The sequence below is a fragment of the Thamnophis sirtalis genome, unplaced genomic scaffold (assembly GCF_051295495.1).
Source record: "Thamnophis sirtalis isolate CommonGarterSnake01/CBP01778 unplaced genomic scaffold, rThaSir2_p1.2 scaffold_1, whole genome shotgun sequence".
Classification (NCBI taxonomy): Eukaryota; Metazoa; Chordata; class Lepidosauria; order Squamata; family Natricidae; genus Thamnophis; species Thamnophis sirtalis.
Genome location: NW_028261381.1, coordinates 160,443,972 through 160,462,626, shown reverse-complemented (window position 1 = coordinate 160,462,626; position 18,655 = coordinate 160,443,972). Strand labels below are relative to the sequence as shown.

The window sequence follows — 18,655 nt, the reverse complement described above, 5'->3', positions numbered from 1 at the left end:
GCCGGGGTGTGGGGGGGGGGAAGAAGACAGGAAAGTCGCCTCCGGTAGCACCCTGCTGGCGAAAGGGGGTCTGCATAGCCCATGCCCCTTCCCATTTTTTGGGCTGGACGGCAGGGGTGGGTTTCAACTGGTTCGCGGCGGTCCCTGCAAACCGGTTGGTCGGCGAACCCGGAAGTAAGTAACTTCTGGGAATGGCGAAGGGCGCGCCCGCCCGCCCGCGGTCCTTACCCGGTTTTGACGAGTTCTGCGCTTCCACGCATGCGCAGGACGCATACAGCGCCTGCGCGATCCTCCAGGAGCAGCTGGAGTGTCGCGCAGACACTAGTACGCATGCGTGCACCGCACACGTGCACGAGGATGCCACCGGCCTCGTTCCAACCGAACCGGTTGGAACGGGGCGAGAAACCCATCCCTGCTGGACGGCCTCCTGCAACACTTGCTGGCCAAAATGGGGCATGGGGGGATGTGCACCCCGCACCCTATTTTGGCCAGCAAAGTGTTGCAGGAGGCTATCAAGACCCAAAAATGGGGCAAGGGGGGTTGTGTGTTCCCCCACCTCGTTTTGGCTGCCAGAGGCACTGTGGGTTGGTCCTTTGCTATTTCTAGGCTGGCCTTGTGAGCCAGGTTTAAGCACCCCATGGCCGGCCCCAGCCCTGGAGCCTTGAGTTTGACACCCCTGATCTAAATGTAGTGAGCAGTATAGTGACCAAGTGTGAACATGTTACTAAATTATTCAGGATGGTAAAAAGATAGTAAAGTAAGCTTGGAAACACCCTCTCCAAAATTTAAGAATAGGCCATTCAATGCCAAGTGTTAAGAGTAAATGAAAGTAAAATATTGTGTGTTGAAGCAAAAAAAATTCTCATTCCATGTATGCAGACTTGAGTTATAATGTCGTTTATAGTAGTGCAAGATACAGAATTTGCTCCACATATTCATCTCTGAGGTCCTGTTCTCTCTGACATCATTTAAATTTTTTGATTCAGCTTCCAAGAAGAACTTGGAGGAAAGAAAAGAGAGAATATATTGACCTACTTCTAATAGCCCTGCATTCTTTGTTTTCCCCCAAAGCGAAAGAAATTGCCAATCAGTAAATGATATTGATTTGCAGAGAGATCATGTTAGGAGTTTCCTTTGATGGAAAACCCAAGTAAACCTTTTGCCCTGGCTAAACAGCTCTGCAATCGTCTTCCTGCAAAATATTTTGGGGCCTATATACTAGCAATTTTTAACACACTGCCTTGCTGGAAGAAAGATACCAGTGTTGTCACCTTAACAAAGAGACTTAGTCCCTGCTGTCTGGGCCATGTGCTCTTATACCAATTGTCCCCTCTATTTAATTCCACTTGGAAATAAATTCTCCAGCAGACTAGACAAATTGTATATTTCATTTCTTCTTTGCCATCTTTAAACTTTAAATTTTCTTTCGGATCTGGTACTGCTAGGAAACACAAACAGTGAAGCATGACACGGATCAGATGGATTAGGAGCAATATAATTTGGCAATTTTTATCTAGGTTCTTATTCTATGTTCTATGTTGACTGAACATATTTTTCTTTCACATCATTTCAAAGGACATCTTCCCCTTCTTGACTTGGTCTTAAATAGTGTTAACAGTTGGGTGCTTATATTTTATAGCTAGCTTTTTTTCCTAATTAAATCTGCTTTTTAAATGCATTTCCGTTTGAGTTCTAAAAGCTTGATTACAAGGCTGTATATTATTCCATAACAACGTTGTTTTGAAGCTCTAATAAGTTAGAGTGGTGACTTCAATGATTTCTAAAGAAGGTTAGACTGATACAAACATAATACAGTATTGGATGGTTTCTACTAATTCCATTGAAGGGTCAATAAGTATAATCTTTATTGTCATTGTACTTAAATACAATGAAATTGGTTAATAAACTGGTCATTAACAAAACAGAAGAATGTAGGAGAAGCTATTGCCCTTGTGTCTTATTTGTGACCTTCCCCAGAACATGGGAAAAAATGGCAGGATGGACTACAGGTAGACTTACAACCTTTTGTCTAGTGACCATCCAAAGTCACAATGGCACTGAAAAAAGTGACATGATCATTTTTCACACTTACAACTGTAGCAGTATCCCCATTGCCACGTGATCAACATTTGGATGCTTGGCAACTGCTCATATTTATGATAGTTGCAGTGTCCTGGAATCATGTGATCTACTTTTATGACCTTTTTATGAGCAAAATCAATGGGATTCATTTACCAACCAGATTCACTTACCAACCAGTTGTTACTATCTTAACAACTGCAGTGATTCTCGTAACAACTGTGGCAAGAAAGGTGGTAAAATGGGGCAAAATTCACTTAGTAACTGTCTCGCTTAAAACAAGAGAAATTTTGGGCTCAATTGTGGTCATAAGTCAAGGACTAGCCTTAGTTAAGATCTGATCCAATCCATGGTTACTTTTAAGTTTTTACAGAAAGAGATTTTTCAAATTGTAGGGTAATATGGACCTCTAAATTGAAATTAACAGGGCTTGCCATCATTAAGGTTTTATTTTGTGATTGGTGATATTTTTGATACTTTAGTCAAGATCTAGAGAAAGTAAGCCTAAGTTCAGTGGAAGAGTTGAACTGCTATATGTGCAGCATTTGTAATATTTGAATTCTGCTTTGTTTCCTTCCTCAGTGGCTGTTTGGATTTTACATCTTCCTCTTCCCTGGAGCATCGTTCTCAGTCCGCAGTAGATATAAACCACAGCATGTTTTTTTGGGAGCCTTCCTCCTCATCCTTTCCATTGCAACTGCTCTGTTGGGTATTCTGGAACAGCTACTCTTCAAAATAAAGCAAGTTATGCTTTTGTTAATGTATGCCTACACAGTGTTTACGTTTGGATCAGTTTTTTAAATTAATATTATTTTTATCTTTCCTTTATTATTTTTATAAATAGCAATAGCAGTAGAAGAAGAAAAGGGAGAAAATTTGACAGAAGTAATGAGATAAATTTTGGCAGAAGCATTGGTGATAACCATAGGGAAGTTGATCAAAGGAACAGATGGAGGGTTTCGAGTTTTTACAAGATATGTAATGAGCAACAAGTTGCTAAAAGAAGTCCATATAATAGCAGTTAGCAATAGCAGTTAGACTTATATACCGCTTCATAGGGCTTTCAGCCCTCTCTAAGCGGTTTACAGAGTCAGCATATTGCCCCCAATAACAATCCAGGTCCTCATTTTACCCACCTCGGAAGGATGGAAGGCTGAGTCAACCTTGAGCCAGTGAGATTTGAACAGCCGAACTGCAGAACTGCAGTCAGCTGAAGTAGCCTGCAGTGCTGCACTCTAACCACTGCGCCACCTCGGCTCATAAATAACTCAAAAGGTAATGAACATATATAATACTCAATGGTGGGATGCTGCCGGTTTAACAACCGGTTCAGTGAGTGTGCGCTTTGTGTGCGCATGTGCCTAAAGCACTTGCGTGCAGCACTGAAAATGGAGCATTTAGAAGCTCAGCTTTTCCCAAATTCTTAATGATATTTCCCCCAAATATTCTTCCCTGTCTGAAATCATTAACTGAGTTTTTGCACATTTAGCTAATGAAGTTGGAGCCAAAAACTCAGCAAGTTAACAGATCTATTAACCATCTCATAATGTTATGTGAACGAGTAGACTATACCTAGGGGCACGGTGGCTCAGTGGCTAAGACGCTGAGCTTGTTGATCAGAAAGGTCAGCAGTTTGGCCATTCAAATCCCTAGAGCTACGTAACGGAGTTAGCTCCCATTACTTGTCCCAGCTTCTGCCAACCTAGCAGTTCAAAAGCATATAAAAATGCAAGTAGAAATGTAGAAGCCATCTTTGTTGGGAAGGTAACAGCGTTCTGTGAGCCTTCGGCGTCTTGTCATGCCGGCCACATGAACACGGAGACGTCTTTGGACAGAGCTGTCTCTTCGGCTTTGAAATGGAGATGAGCCCCTCTCCCTAGAATCGGGAACAACTATCGCACATGTGTGAGGGGAACCTTTACCTTTACCTTTAAGACTCTACCTGGGTGAGAATATTTGTGATCTGTTCTCAGTATTTTTTTGCAAATATTTTACATGGTGTTTGTCCTTCATCCTGATGTAAACTATGCTTTTTTTTTCTAAGTGGGTTATCTCTTTCTATACAATTGTTGAACTTCCAAACATCTTTTTCTGTGATAGTACCGAGGCCTGAGAATTGCTAAATGCGTGCTATTGTTTTAGTCTACTTGCTTAACTTTTACTTCCTGATTATCTTGGATTCTTCAGGTCTCTTGAACTACAATACGGTTGGAACTACTATTTCCAACTAGCCAAGTGCCATGTTGCCTGGGAATTATTATGCAGTCCAGTACACCTGGAGCACATCTGGTGGGAAATGCTATTGCCGGTCTCTTTTGATGATGTTTTCTTGATTTATGGCACTACATTTGATCAAATACTTGTATCAGAGATACAGAGATGATGATTATTGAAATCAAAATGGTGATTTTTTTGGTCCTAACATTTCCTTCACCTCGCTCCATTTCTTCCCTGATTCTTCTTCCTTACACAGAGTTTCTACCCTTAAGAGTCAGAATTGATTATGTTTGGAGCTGTTTTATAAGCATTGTAAAATGAATGAATGGATGAAAGAATGGCTGGGTGAGCTGTGAAGTGAACAACCCCAACATATAAATTCTTGCTTCAAAAATTGTGTACCTTTTTGACTTTTCAATATTTCTGCATAAATATGACCCAGAATTTAATCTGTTCTCCATACAAGTTGTACAACTAGATAAAAAGAACCCAACTGAACAAATGAGTCAAGGAAAATAACTCTTGTTCATTGATTTATTGAGGAAAATGAGTGGAAGTATGGAAAAACCTTAATATTGTCCCTCTGCTTTTGCAGGGATACCTACAACCTCTTTGTCTCTGAAGGAATCCTTGCCAACACCTTGGGCCTCCTAATAATAGCTTTTGGGGCAGTTGTGGGTTACATCTTAACCCGGGAAGAATGGCGGAGACCCCCGTTGGCTGAGGAGCTGGCATTGTCCATGGATTTCAAAAACCTCACTGAAGAAGGAAGTCCAACAAGTACACACTGAGGCTTGCTGTGCCATCTGCATTGAGGAGCTGTGTTTCTATGTGGTATCTGACCTGTCGCGTAGCATCATGCAATTGCCACTGTTACACATATGTAAGCAGTCCTTTTGTTTCATGACTCCCATTGCACCATGTTTCATATGTTCACACTGTTTTCTTCAAAGGCTACTATAAATGTAGCACAGTGAAAAGGATTTGTGGCCCCTGAACTGTGTCAGTCATTTGTGCAAGTGGAGATTATTTGTCATGTGCCCTGTTGAATAAAAGCACGACAAGAATTCCGGGTATTATTAGGCCATAGGATTAAATCAAGAACGGGCAATTTTGGGAGGACAGAGATTGCACTTTTGAGGTATCCAAGCCACAGTAAAAAGGAGGTGAGACTGGGATTTTGGTGACTTCATTTTATGTATCCTGGTTTGTATGTATATTTAATTTGGGGGAATATGATAAACCTATCAATCATCTTGCACACATTTTGTTTTCCTTCCTGCTGATAATCATCAGAAATCAAATATCTTTATTACAGTCTTTGACCAGCATTTAATAGGACAAAATAGCACCTCTCTTTTCTTTGGCAATTTGCTGCTAAATTTCAGTAGTAATTTTGAGGGCTTCTGAAAAGTGCAAGAAATTCAGAAGGTGCTTATGGACCAGGAGCCACCGGCTCATGTGTTAGTTGCTGTTAGAGGATTGTTGGCAACCTCAATTGGATCAGATGTTAGGAAGATAACAGCTTCTGAAATTATAACATTGACAGATCAATAGCAAATACAATTTCAAATGAAGATTGATCATTCAGTGTCATAAGTATCCATATAGTTTTTCCACATGTTTCCATGAAGAAATTAAACTCAGTAGGGGATAGGATAGAAAACAGAAGTGTCTCTTTTGCAATTCAACATCCATTTTTCTTCTGCCAGCAGATATTTAATTGAAATGCCTGTTCTTTCTGTCATCATTGCCTTGAGAACTATCAGATTTGACTTTGTTGACTTCTGCACTTACTGTTAAATAATCTCTCTGCAATGTGCGTGGACAAAAAGCCTTTCATTTGATATATATATAAAGGTAGTAGATTTGGGATTCTTTTAGGAAAGGAATGCCAATTCAATTAATTCCCGTAAAACTGAGTTTATAATCATAAATTAACTTTTCCAATATTGGCTGAGAATTTTGGGAAAGAGATTTTAAAGATAGCAGAGAGAAAAGCTTTTTCAGTGTAGCTGTCTTTCTTCTCTGCCTTTTCTAAATGATGAAAAGTTTTGAAAAACCAGAAGGATTGTTCAAGAAATATTGGAGGCCTCCACTTTCTTTCTGGGCAATTATGGAGATATTCAGTCCATCCATGGTAAAAAGAAAAAAGATATTTACCTCAAATATTTTTCATAATGTAGCTAGAAGAATACTTAGCTAACAAGGATGAAGGCACTTCACAAATGCCAAGTGTTACTTGGGAATTACGCATTTTATCAAGTACTCATTGATTTTTCTTAACAAGGCAGATTCCAAATGTTTAACAGAGTCAAAGGGGAGAGTGATCTACTTCTTTAAGCAACGACTTTTACTTAACAATGTATTGCCTCGAAACAACTTTCTCTTATTCTGGAATTGTTTTGCTTGTGTTTGACACGTAAGCTGGATTCCAATAAATATTTGCAGCAAAAAAGAACAAAAACCCTGACTCTTGTTTGTATTTCACATGACTCAACCAAGTGGTTTAGTCTTCTTTTGTGTTTTCAAAATTCTCCAACCACACCCAAACCTGGTCCACAAGTCATACTAAAAATGTGACATTTCCCAACAATCTCTTTACTGTCTCCTGAAACGCCACAGCCCTTCTCACGGGTGTGTGGCTGGCCTCACTAAAGACCATAGCTGAATGTTGTGAGTTAGAAAAAGCCTCTTTTTCTGACAACAGCTCCCAAGGGTGGCCAGAGGTATTGTAGAGATACAAAATCAAAAAGCACCACAAGGAGGCAGCAAAAGCTGCTCAGAAGTTCATCCTTGAAATCTTTCCAGAGACTCTTCAGTAATTTCTACCTAATAGAAGGAGGAGAGAAAGAGCAGAATTCTGGTCAGGATACAGGGCTCATCTTAAGATACACAAAGCATTTCCTTCCTGAGCAGCTAACTACATCTAAATGCAAATTAGGGTCACAACTTCAAATAGAGGATAGAGCAAAACAGCAATGCTGCAAAGGTCCCCTTCCTCAAGAAAAAATATATCTTCTTTTTACACTTGGTTGGAGGAAATGTCCTTCTGGGTTCAGTTCTGAGTGGAGAAAAAGGCACTGGAAACATGGAGGCTGTTTGGAAAGATGGTTTTAATGGTGGACATGATCACATGCCTTGAAGACGTTGGGTGAACGGAAAAAAAAAAGGAAGAGATGCTGAGAGTGCCTGAGTTTTATACCCTCTCTGGGCTTTTGAATTTGAGCTTGTATTCTGATTGGTTGTCAGACTCTCATGGGGCCATGCAGGGACAACTCTGTAGGCCAGTGATGGTGAACCGAGTGCCTAAACTGCACGTGCACATGCCCAAACTTAAAGGTGTGTGCATCCACCTGAATATGCACATGCATGGATATGCACCAACATGCGCATGCACAGATGTGCGCAGCAGAGACCTGAAGACCAGCTCGCTGGTGGGAGGCAGGGCATCCCAACACTGGCAGCGCAGCAAGAGGTAAGATCTTTTTCTTTTGTGAGCTTCTGTTCTGTCGTTTGCAGGGAAACAGAAGCTCACCTAAGAAATACCATGGAGATCTGATTTGGGGCGGCGGCGTGCATGCCAGCAGAGAGGGCTTTGCGTGCCACCTCTGGCACGTGTGCCATAGGTTTGCCATCACAGCTGAGTCCCAGGCATGGTTGAACCTTGCTGGGTGATGATGGAATGAAAGGGTTTTGGGATTCCTATTATGGCTCTGCCAGGGGTGGGTTTCTCGCCCCGTTCCAACCGGATCGGTTGGAACGAGGCCGGCGGCGTCCTCGCGCACGCACGCGGTGCGCGCATGCGTATTAGCGTCTGCGCGATGCTCCAGCTGCTCCTGGAGGATCGCGCAGGCGTTCTGCGCATGCGTGGAAAGCGCGAAATTCAAAAAAACCGGGTAAGGAGCGGGCGCGGGTGTGCGGGCGCGCGCGGGCGCGGGGTGGGGCTTTGCCGTTCCCGGAAGTTACTTACTTCCGGGTTCGGCGACCAACCGGATCGCAGGGACCGGTGCGAACCGGTTGAAACCCAGCCCTGGGCTCTGCCTAAAGGAAATACACCTTTTCTTATGTAGACTGGCCCATTAATAGCCCATTAACAAAGATGGGGGAGGGAGCTGAGTTTCTGCCTCCCTTTTAGGGGAAATATTCTGCCCTTTTAATATTTCCTAAAATATCTCATTTTCCTAGGAGTGGGGTGGCTGCTACTTCCTACAACTTGGAAGTGTTAAAGTGCAGGAAAGAAGCAAAATGGCACAGAGAGTTGGAATCCTAGAAATTCTGTCCTTGTAGTGTGCTGTTTTTTTAAAATGGATTTTGTGGATTGTTAGGGGAATCTCTGGAGTCAGCAGCTACCTGGATGGAGACTGGAATGATTTTGGATTTCTGCACCTGGATTTGGACTCATTTGGGCTGTGTTCCAGGAGGATAGAGCGAATTGGCTATGTTTGCTATGCCTGCCACATTTGCTGAACCCTGGACCTGGTAGAAGGTATAGAGATGGCCGCTTGGTGCTATCCAGCAGAATGAAATTCAGTTGTGAGAAAAGTAAGGTTCTATATTTAGGCAAGAAAAAACAAATGCACAGTTATAAAATAGGTGCTATGTGGCCCAATAGCAGTAACTGTGAGATGGATCTTGGAGTCCTAGTGGACAACCACATAAATATGAGCCAGCCATGTGCAGCAGCTGCCAAAAAACCCAACACAGTTCTAGGCTGTATCAATAGAAGGATAGAATCAAGATCATGTGCAATATTAGTGCCGTTTTATAATGCCTTGGTAACACTTGAAATACAGTTTTGGTCACCATGATACAAAAAAGAGAGCAGAGAAGCGCAACAAAGACGATTAGGGGACTGGAGGTTAAAACATAGCAGGATCTGGGTATGTCTAGTCTAACAAAGAGAAGGATTAGTGGGGTGACATGATAACAGTCTTCCAATACCTAAGGGGCGGCCACAAAGTGAGTCAACCTGTTCTCAAAAGCATCTGAAAGCAGAACAAGAAGCAATGGATGGAAACTACCGGTAATGAAGATGGCCTGGAAGCCATCTTGGGCATTGGATCTTCAGGCCTGCCACAAGGAGAAACTTCCTGGCTGTGAGAACAATTAATTAGTGTCTCCAAAAGTTGTGGGTGTTCCATTGCAGGAGGCTTTTAAGAAGACACTGGACAACGATTTGTCTGAAATGGTATAGCGTCCTCTGCTCGAGCAGGAGGTTGGGCTCGAAGACCTCAAGGGACTTTTTCAATTCTGTTATTCTGTTCTGTGCCGATGTGGTGCATTTGTTTTTGCACACAGATGTTTCTCTTCCCCTAGATTCTTTTATTTGGAGAAGGCTTGTTGGCTGAACTGTGTTGCCTGATTGGCAGGCCAGGCTAGCCCTTTTCCCACCAGCAGCAACAGAGGACTTCATATTCTTTTTTAAAAGTATTATTATTAAATGTATTGCTTTATCATAGTAAATAAAATCTAAAACAGTAAAACAAACAAAACGAAATAAAACAAAAACACAACCCTAACCACAGCAACAACAAAACAAAAAAAGAGGGGGAAAAGTTTACAAAAAAAGGGAAGAAAAAATAGTAAGACTGAATATCTTTGTGGGTGATGGGGGTGTTGGATCTCTCCTGCAGCCCTGCTGCATGTTGATGACCGGGGTTCCCTGCTTGCTGTGACATGCAACTCTATTGGATGCTCTCAGGAGCAATGCCTTGGCAGCTCTCTTTCTGAAAGGCCATTCAGGAAGTTGGTGTCCGGCCTCAGGCCACCAATCAGAAACATGCAGAAGTTTGCAAACTTTACTAGGAAGTACTAAAGCAATAAACAAGCGGCAAAGGAAAGGTGCAAGCAAACGCTCACACACACACACACACACACACACACACACACACACACACACACGAGAGTAATTAAGTCCCCACAGCTCCAGCAAGCTTGTATTGAGAGCCTGTGGGTTTTAGGACTATGCCATTTTTGATGCTGGATGGGGTTGCCCTGTGGCTTATGACTCTTGCTCAAAGAGGCGGTGGCAGCAGTGGCTAGGGGAACCTTAGCACAGCTTTGCATTGTGAACCAGTTACGCCCTTTCCTAGCCTGTGTTGGGGGCTCTGCTCATGGTCACTCATGCCCTAGTCACCTCCTGTTTGGACTACTGTAATATACTGTGCAGGGCTACCCTTGAAGAATATACGGAAGCTTTAAGCGGTGCAAAATGTGTTGTGGCCCGCCGGTGGCCAGCAGAGCTGGCAGCAGAGTCAGACAGTGAGGAGGTTGGGGAGGAACATGGGCCAGTCCTGGGAGCCGAGGAAAGCTCAGACGAGGGCTCTACGTCAGAGGCAGAGAGGGAGCTAGACAGCAATGAGGCAGAGGAACAGCTGGAGCCTGTTCCCAGTGCGTGCATGCACAGAGCTGCCAGAAGACAAGAACATCTAAGAAGCAGGGTTGACAGGAGTAAAACCACACCTTGGGGAGTGGGCTTTTGCAGGAAACAATTTGTTCATTCGGTCGTTTCAAGAGTGGAAAGTTCTGTTTGTGACTATAAGAGACTCTGTGCCAAGTTTTGCCTTGTCCTGCATTTGGAAGTGGGTTATTTGGCAGCTCTCCAAATGGGATAAGGTTCGTGTTGATAAACATCTCTGTGAAGGACTGTTTGCTGAGCCTTGCTGACTGTGATGAAAGGAATTCATAGTTGTGTAAATAAAATGGGTTTTGCCAGTTCTTGCTTTTTAAGGAAGCCTGCGTCAGAACAAAATGCAGTGAAAATTAGTGGACCAGAGGAATACCGTCGATATAGTTTACTTGGACTTCAGTAAGGCCTTTGATAGGGTAGACCATAACCTGCTACTGGATAAAGTAGAAGAATGTGGGTTAGACAGCATCACCACCAGGTGAATTTGTAACTGGCTGTCCAACCGCACTCAACGTGTAGTCCTCAATGGAACTACATCTACATGGAGGGAAGTATGCAGTGGAGTACCCCAAGGCTCTGTTTTAGGCCCAGTACTCTTCAACATCTTCATCAATAATTTGGATGAGGGAATAAATGGGGAAATCATCAAATTTGCAGATAATACCAAACTGGCAGGAATAGCCAACACTTCAGAAGATAGGCTAAAGATACAGAAAGATCTTGACAAACTTGAACCTTGGGCACTATCTAATAAAATGAAATTCAATGGTGAAAAGAGTATACATTTAGGCAATAAAAACAAAATGCACAGGTACAGTATAGGTGGTACCTTGCTCAACAGTAGTAACTGTGAAAGGGATCTTGGAGTCCTATTTAAATATTTAAATGATTTAAATATGAGCCAGCAGTGTGCAGCAGCTGCCAAAAAGCCAACACAGTTCTAGGCTACATAAACAGAGGGATAGAATCAAGATCACGTGAAGTGTTAATACCACTTTATAATGCCTTGGTAAGGCCACACTTGGAATACTGCATTCAGTTTTGGTCACCTTGATGTAGAAAAGATGTGGAGACTCTAGAAAGAGTGCAGAGAAGAGCAAGAAAGATGATTAGGGGACTGGAGGCTAAAACATATGAAGAATGGTTGCAGGAATTGGGTATGTCTAGTTTAATAGAAAGGAGGACTAGGGGAGACATGATAGCAGTGTTCCAATATCTCAGGGGTTGCCACAAAGAAGAGGGAGTCAAACTATTTTCCAAGGCACCTGAGAGTAGAACAAGAAGCAATGGTTGGAAACTAATCAAGGAGAGAAGCAACTTAGAACTGAGGAGAAATTTCCTGACAGAACAATTAATCAGTGGAAAAGCTTGCCTCCAGAAGTTATGAATGCCCCAACACTGGAAGTCTTTAAGAAGATGTTGGATAGCCATCTGTCCGAAATGGTATAGGGTTTCCTGCCTAGGCAGGGGGTTGGACTAGAAGACCTCCAAGGTCCCTTCCAACTCTGGTATTGTATTGTATTGTATTGTATTGTATTGTATTGTATTGTATTGATTCCTCATCTTACAGTTTACTCATGCATATTTATTAATTCAATTTAGGTTATTCAAGTTGATGAAAGTTTCTCCTCCATAATAATTCTATGTAAATGAAGCCATTTATTATATCACTGGATTTTAGCTTGTCCCTCAAGACAGGAAAAAAATAAAAATGATTGTACAGGTTTAAAATAGTTCTAATGAGTTAAAACAGCAAACCAATCCTTAATATAACATCTGGAAAATTCAGTCAGGCTGGTTGGGGAATTCTGGGAGTTGAAGTCCATACATTGCTGGTTGAGAAACATTGGTTTAGATCACATGTGTCAAACTTGTGGTGTCACATTGCCGTCACGTGACGTATTGTGATGTTTCCCCCTTTTGCAGAGCTGATGTGGCCCTGGCTTGTGCCTGACACATCTGGCCTGCAGGTCGCCAGTTTTACACCCCTGGTTTAAACTATGGGCAGGCCTACAATTAAGCCTAGGGAGGCAGTTTCCATAGGCAGCATATTTTAGGTATCAAGGAAGGACAGCATAGTACTCTCCTTCTGTTTCATTGTATGTTTAGTCCTATGGATGGGTAGAGGTATTTAGGAGATTTTATGCCTCATATATTATGGGCATGATGCACCTTAATTTGAGTTCAGGTACATTTACTACTTTGCCTGAGGTGACAACCTTGTTTAAAATACTTTTATATTTTAGAAAACACACCATAGTATTAAAATTCACAGATGATTTGGTGGTTTAGAGAAGAAGAATTATATTCAGAGAGAAAGGATAAACAAAGGAACAATAGACAAACTCATCCAAAATGGAGTTTCGTGAAAAAAGAACAGTGAAAAGAATTGGGCAAAACTTTGAGTACATCCATAATAAGATCAAGATTCAAAGAAGAACTGATTAACTGATCTGTGAAGTATGCATGATTGACTTTCTTGAGCCCTGGAAAATCTTTCTTTCAGCAAACAAAGGACTCTGTTTTCCTATTCATTTTTCCCAAGGAAGACTTTTAAGATGAATCACAAAGTCAAATCAACACACATGCCGAATTAGGACTAGTTTGTTACCCTTAGGGCTGCAAGACTGAAGCTTTTTCATCAACCCCTAAAAAAAGTCTCTAGTGATGAGGATAAGGATCTGTTTGCCATTAAACAAAAACATGTTTTTGTATTAAAACCACAGCAATAAATCTTTCCTGCAAAACAGAATTGTGAACAGAGTTGTGATACAAAACAACAACAACAACAACAATAAACCAGCAGTGGTAATTGGCACACTGGGTACTATTCCAAAAACACTGGAATTACATTTAAAACTGTTAAAAATTGACAAAATCACCATCAGTCAAATGCAAAAAGCCGCACTGCTTGGTTCTGCATGCATATTATGAAAATACGTTATGACGTACTAGGCCTGAGTGGGGCCCGACTAGTAATCAATGCCAAATCCGGTGAAACAACTGGCCGCTGTGATACAATTGTACAATAATAATTCTGGAAGAATTTGTGGGAAAACAACAAGCACAACAGAAATGCAAAATGGATCAAACAGATTGAGGATTCTATTAAAGTACATAAAATGGAAGATGTGAAAATAACAAAAGAAATGATGCAAAGACAGTCAAGAAAAGTGAAGAACTGGAGTGCACTTGATGTACATGGATGACTTGAAGCTGTTTGGTAAAACAAAAGCTGAATTGAATTTACTAATTGAAAGCACAAAAGAATTTAGCCAAGACATTGGTATGCAGTTTGGAATTGACAAATGTGCAACAATGGCAACCAAAGCAGGCAAGGTCATAGAATGATGGAATAGAACTTAAGAATGAAGAAATGATAAAGGCAGTAAAACCAGAAGAAGGCTACAAGTACTTGGGGATTTTAGAGGCCTCTGACTTAATGCATAATAAAGTCAAGGAATTAACTTCAGCCAAGTACATTCAATGAATTCACAAGATGTTAAAGTCCAAATTGAATGGAGGAAACATCATAAAAGCCATAAATACCTGGGCTATACCTGTGATTCGATACTCTGCAAGAATAATTGGCTGGACTCAGATGGAGTTGGACAATTTGGACAGAAAAACAAGGAAGCTTATAACAATGAATCATGCTTTGCACCCTAAAAGTGATATTGACCGATTATATCTACCAAGAGCAGAGGGTGGTCGAGGACTCCTATAAGTAAAACGGACTGCGGAAGAAGAAAAACACAGCTTGAATGATTACATCCAGAAAAGTGAAGAACCAATGATTAAGGAAGTAAATAAAGGAGGCCTTTTAAAGAGAACTAAGTCAAAAGCTGAATATAAGAAAGAAGTAATTGAGAAGCGAGCTGAAAATTGGAAAAACAAAGCTATGCATATGCTCCAATACTTGAAAAGTATTGAAGGCAAAGCTGACCAAAAGCTAACTTGGAACTGGTTATGATCAGGAGCACTGAAAAAAGAAACAGAAGGCTTTATTTTGGCAGCTCAAGAACAAGCCTTAGCCACAAATCGCATGAAGGCAAAAATTCAACATGTTACCACCAACAGCAAATGTCACCCCTGTAATGAGAAAGGCGAGACAGTCAGCCACTTGATCTGTGGGTGATGCCTACAACGCCATGACTGTGTTGCTAAGATCATTCACTGGAAATTGTGCCAAAAGTTTGGATCTGAGTACAGCAAAAACCACTGGGAACATCAGGTTCAGAAGGTTTTAGAAAATGAGAAAGTCAAGATCTTGTGGGACTTCAGAATTCAGACTGACAGGCACTTGGCCCACAACACACCTGACATAACAATAGTTGAAAAGAAAAAAAAGTATGCTTCATTGACATTGCAATACCTGGAGATGCACGAATTGAAGATAAACAGTAAGAAAAAATCACAAAGTACCGGGACTTGCAAATTGAAGTTGAGCGACTGTGGAAAAAGAAATCGTGTGTTGTCCCGATTGTAATTGGAGCCCTTGGAGCAATACCTAAAGGGCTACCTCGCTATTTGGAAATTCTAAATTTATCGGACTTGAACATTCTTACTCTACAAAAAAACCACCCTACTTGGAACAGCTTATATCCTCCGACGTTACCTTAACAGTTCCTAGGTCCTTGGTTAGGACTCGAGCTGTTGAGCTACCAACCAGCCCCAAAGGCTGTGAATCTCACCAAAGATTAACAACAACAACATCGTCATCATCGTCATCACAATAGTGCTGAGGCCCTAGAAAGAGGGAAGAGAAGAGCAACAAAGATGGTAACGGGTCTGCAGGCTAAATCCTATGGTGAGGCCAAGGGAACTAGGAACTAGGTATGTTTAGCCTGGCAAAGAAAAGGCTGAGGGGGAGACATGATAGCAGTCTTCCAATAGTTGAAGGGCTGCCATGGGGAAGAAAGGGGCTGATTTGTTCTCCATGGCACCTGAGGACAGGACAAGAAGCAATTTACAGAATAATAGAATAACAGAGTTGGAAGGGACCCTGGATGTCCTCTAGTCCAATCCCCTACTCAGGCAGGAAACCCTATAGCATTCTAGACCAGTGTTTTTCAACCACTGTGCCGCGGCACACTAGTGTGCCGTGACATAGTGTAAGGTGTGCCGTGGGAAAAACACCCGCCGGGTGTTTTTGCCTCGGGACATCTCTGTATCCCGAAAGTTGCTTTCGGGACACAGGGATGCCTCTATTAAGTCCCTGCGGCTCTGCGTTTACTTTAAAAACGTGGGGACCGCCGGGAGGTAGCGCACGCAGGGACGTCACTGACGTCCCATGCGTGCGCCCATAGCGGTGGGTCTGACTGGCTGGCCCCGAAAGCGCCTCCCCAGGGAGCAGCCACCGACCTCTTCCTCGCCCGCGGAGTCGCAGGAGGAGGCCGAGCAGAAACGCCCCCACGTCGCGCCACCCCCGCAGGAGACAAGCGGCAGGAGACAAGCTTGCTACGGGCCGGCAGCGGACAAATGAAGCTGCCACCGCCCGCCTGCTCACCCATCTCCGGCCAGTTACAGTGCTCGGCGAGTTGGGTCGTTGGTGCCGTCTCCCGCAGAAAGCAGCGGTTCCTGCCCCCGCCCTCCAGTCCCTCTTTCCCGCCAGGACTCCGCTCCGAAGCCAAGCGGGAGGCGCCGGGCACCTACCGGGCAGGGCGAGCAACTAGGCTTCGGCGGGTAGAGGGAGCAGACGCCGGCAGCTCTCGGCTGGATGAGCGGCAGGATGACCCGTGCCAGCCGACCTTTTCGTCGGCAGGACTCCGTGGCGCATCGGGGGAGGCGATTCCTGTCTCCTCGCCCCGCTGGCTCTCTCCTCCACGCCGGCCAACTACCGACCCGAAGAAAGGGAGGGAAGCGGGCTGGGGGGGGGGGTAGAGGCTGACCACTGGCGGTGTGGGTAGCGGAAGAGAGATCCCCGTTTGGACAAAGGAGGTCCTCACCTTCGCTCTCCAAGACTGCCCCGGGCAGCCGCCTGCCCGTCACCAATGCTCCCTTCCCTGGAGGAGGGGAACCCAGAGGCAGCCCGGGTTGCCAGGGGCTTTCTCAGGATGGGACAAAGGTGCCGCTCCCCTTCCCTGATTGGAGTGATCAGCTTCGTGGATGTCACTTTGGCCCTTCCTGCAGCCCCTTCAACCTTCACTGGGCAGGGAAAGATCCTTCCAAGCTGACCGGGCAGGGGACCCTCCCCTCCCCCCCCACTGCTTGGGTCCTCCTTTCTGTCTTCTAGGGCCTAGAATTACTTTATATATAGTCGATATAGGCACAGAGTTAATTTTTTTAACATTTTCTAATGGTGGTGTGCCTCGTGATTTTTTTCATGAAAAAAGTGTGCCTTTGCACAAAAAAGGTTGAAAAACACTGTTCTAGACAAATGGTTATCCAATCTGTTAAAAACTTCCAGTGTTGGAGCATCCACAACTTCTGGAGGCAAGTCATTCCACTAATTAATTGTTCTATCTGTTAGGAAATTTCTCCTTAGTTTTAGGTTGCTTCTCTCCTTGATTAGTTTCATCCATTGCTTGTTGTTCTACCCTCAGGTGCTTTGGAGAATAGGTTGACTCCTGTCCTCTTTGTGGCAGCCCCTTAGATATCGGAAGACTGCTATCATGTCACCCTTAGTCGTCCTTTTTTTAAATTAAAAGTTTTAATAAGTTTTACAATTATATGCCTTTCCCCTTCCCTCCCTCCCCCCCAATCCCACATCCCCTCCCCCCTCCCTCCCACAACCTCACAGAGCAAATACAGGGTATAAACATTTAGCAATCATACACTAAAATAACTAACTTTAGCATCGTCCCTTCGCTTGTACTTTAACTCCCCTTTAGTCCTTCTTTTCATTACACAAGACATATCCATTTCCTGCAACCCTTCTTCATATATTTTAGCCTTCAGTCCCCTAATCATCTTTGCTGCTCTTCTCTGCACTCTGTCTAGACTCTTCTCTCCAGTCGTTCCACTGATTAATTGTTCTAACTGTCAGGAAATTTCTTCTTAGTTCTAGGTTGCTTCTCTTATTGATTAGTTTCCACCCATTGTTTCTTGTCTAGCCTTCTGGTGCTTTGGAGAAGAAGACCCCCTCTTCTTTGTGGCAACCCCTTAGATATTGAAAGGCTGCTATCATGTCACCCTTAGTCCTTCTTTTCATTAAGCTAGACATACCCAGTTCCTGCAACCATTCTCCATATGTTTTAGCCTCCAGTCCCCTAATCATCTTTGCTGTTCTTCTCTGCACTCTTTCTAGAGTCTCCACATCTTTTCTACAACATGGCAACCAATTAATGGAATATCGTCAGCGGGAGATCCAACCTGGAAATAAAGGGGAATTTTCCGACAGTGAGAACAATTAATCAATGGAACAACTTTCCTCCTGGAGTTGTGGGTGGTCCATTGATGGAGGTTTTCAAGTAAAGATTGGACAATTGTTATCTAGGGTGGTATAAGGACTCCTGCTTTGGGCAGTAGGTTGGACTGGAAAAATTCTCAGGTTCCTCCCAGCTCTATGATTCTATCATTCTATGATCCCATAGCCATTTCACTTTGCTCACTTCGCTAACAACATTTTTCATTAACCAGAACACCACTATCAGGCTTGGTGAGCAATATAAATGTATTTTTGAAGATCAGCACTTACAGTACTTCTTTCAGGTTGTAGAAAATTATACGGTTGTCATGCATACAACGAGCCACAAGTTTGAGACCTCTGCTCTAAAGGAAAAGCTTTTAGTAAGTTCTTCTCTTTCTAATTAACCTCAAGGGAGGAAGGGAGTTGATGTTTATAAGAAACTTAGCCAAATGTCTCTTCCGGTTTTCCTTATTAAAAATAAAAATAAAAATACTTGGCTTTTGTCAATTCTGTATGCATTTTGATTCAGGGGACGCCTCTGGGGGCTTATCTGGTTGCAAATACTTGTTAGACTGCCAAAGGGTCTTAGGTACAAC

General features: G+C 43.0%; 1 protein-coding gene and 1 long non-coding RNA gene across 6 annotated transcripts in view; one reads left to right on the top strand and one right to left on the bottom strand.

Annotated features, from left to right (window-relative positions):
• The window catches only part of CYB561 (cytochrome b561), a 20,416-nt gene extending 13,653 nt beyond the window's left edge, over positions 1 to 6,763 (top strand). For all 5 annotated transcript variants that reach the window (XM_087729252.1, XM_087729263.1, XM_087729246.1 and 2 more), the window contains exons 5-6: positions 2,662 to 2,819; positions 4,892 to 6,763. In XM_087729252.1, coding sequence (XP_087585378.1) covers positions 2,662 to 2,819; positions 4,892 to 5,087 — 354 coding nt within the window. In that variant the 3' untranslated portion in view covers positions 5,088 to 6,763. The remainder of the gene's footprint in view (positions 1 to 2,661; positions 2,820 to 4,891) is intronic.
• Positions 6,537 to 18,655, bottom strand: LOC148049796 (uncharacterized). The gene is made up of 2 exons (XR_015698475.1): positions 18,348 to 18,655; positions 6,537 to 7,128 (listed from the first exon to the last, which is right to left on the bottom strand). It is a non-coding gene; the product is annotated as an uncharacterized LOC148049796 (long non-coding RNA).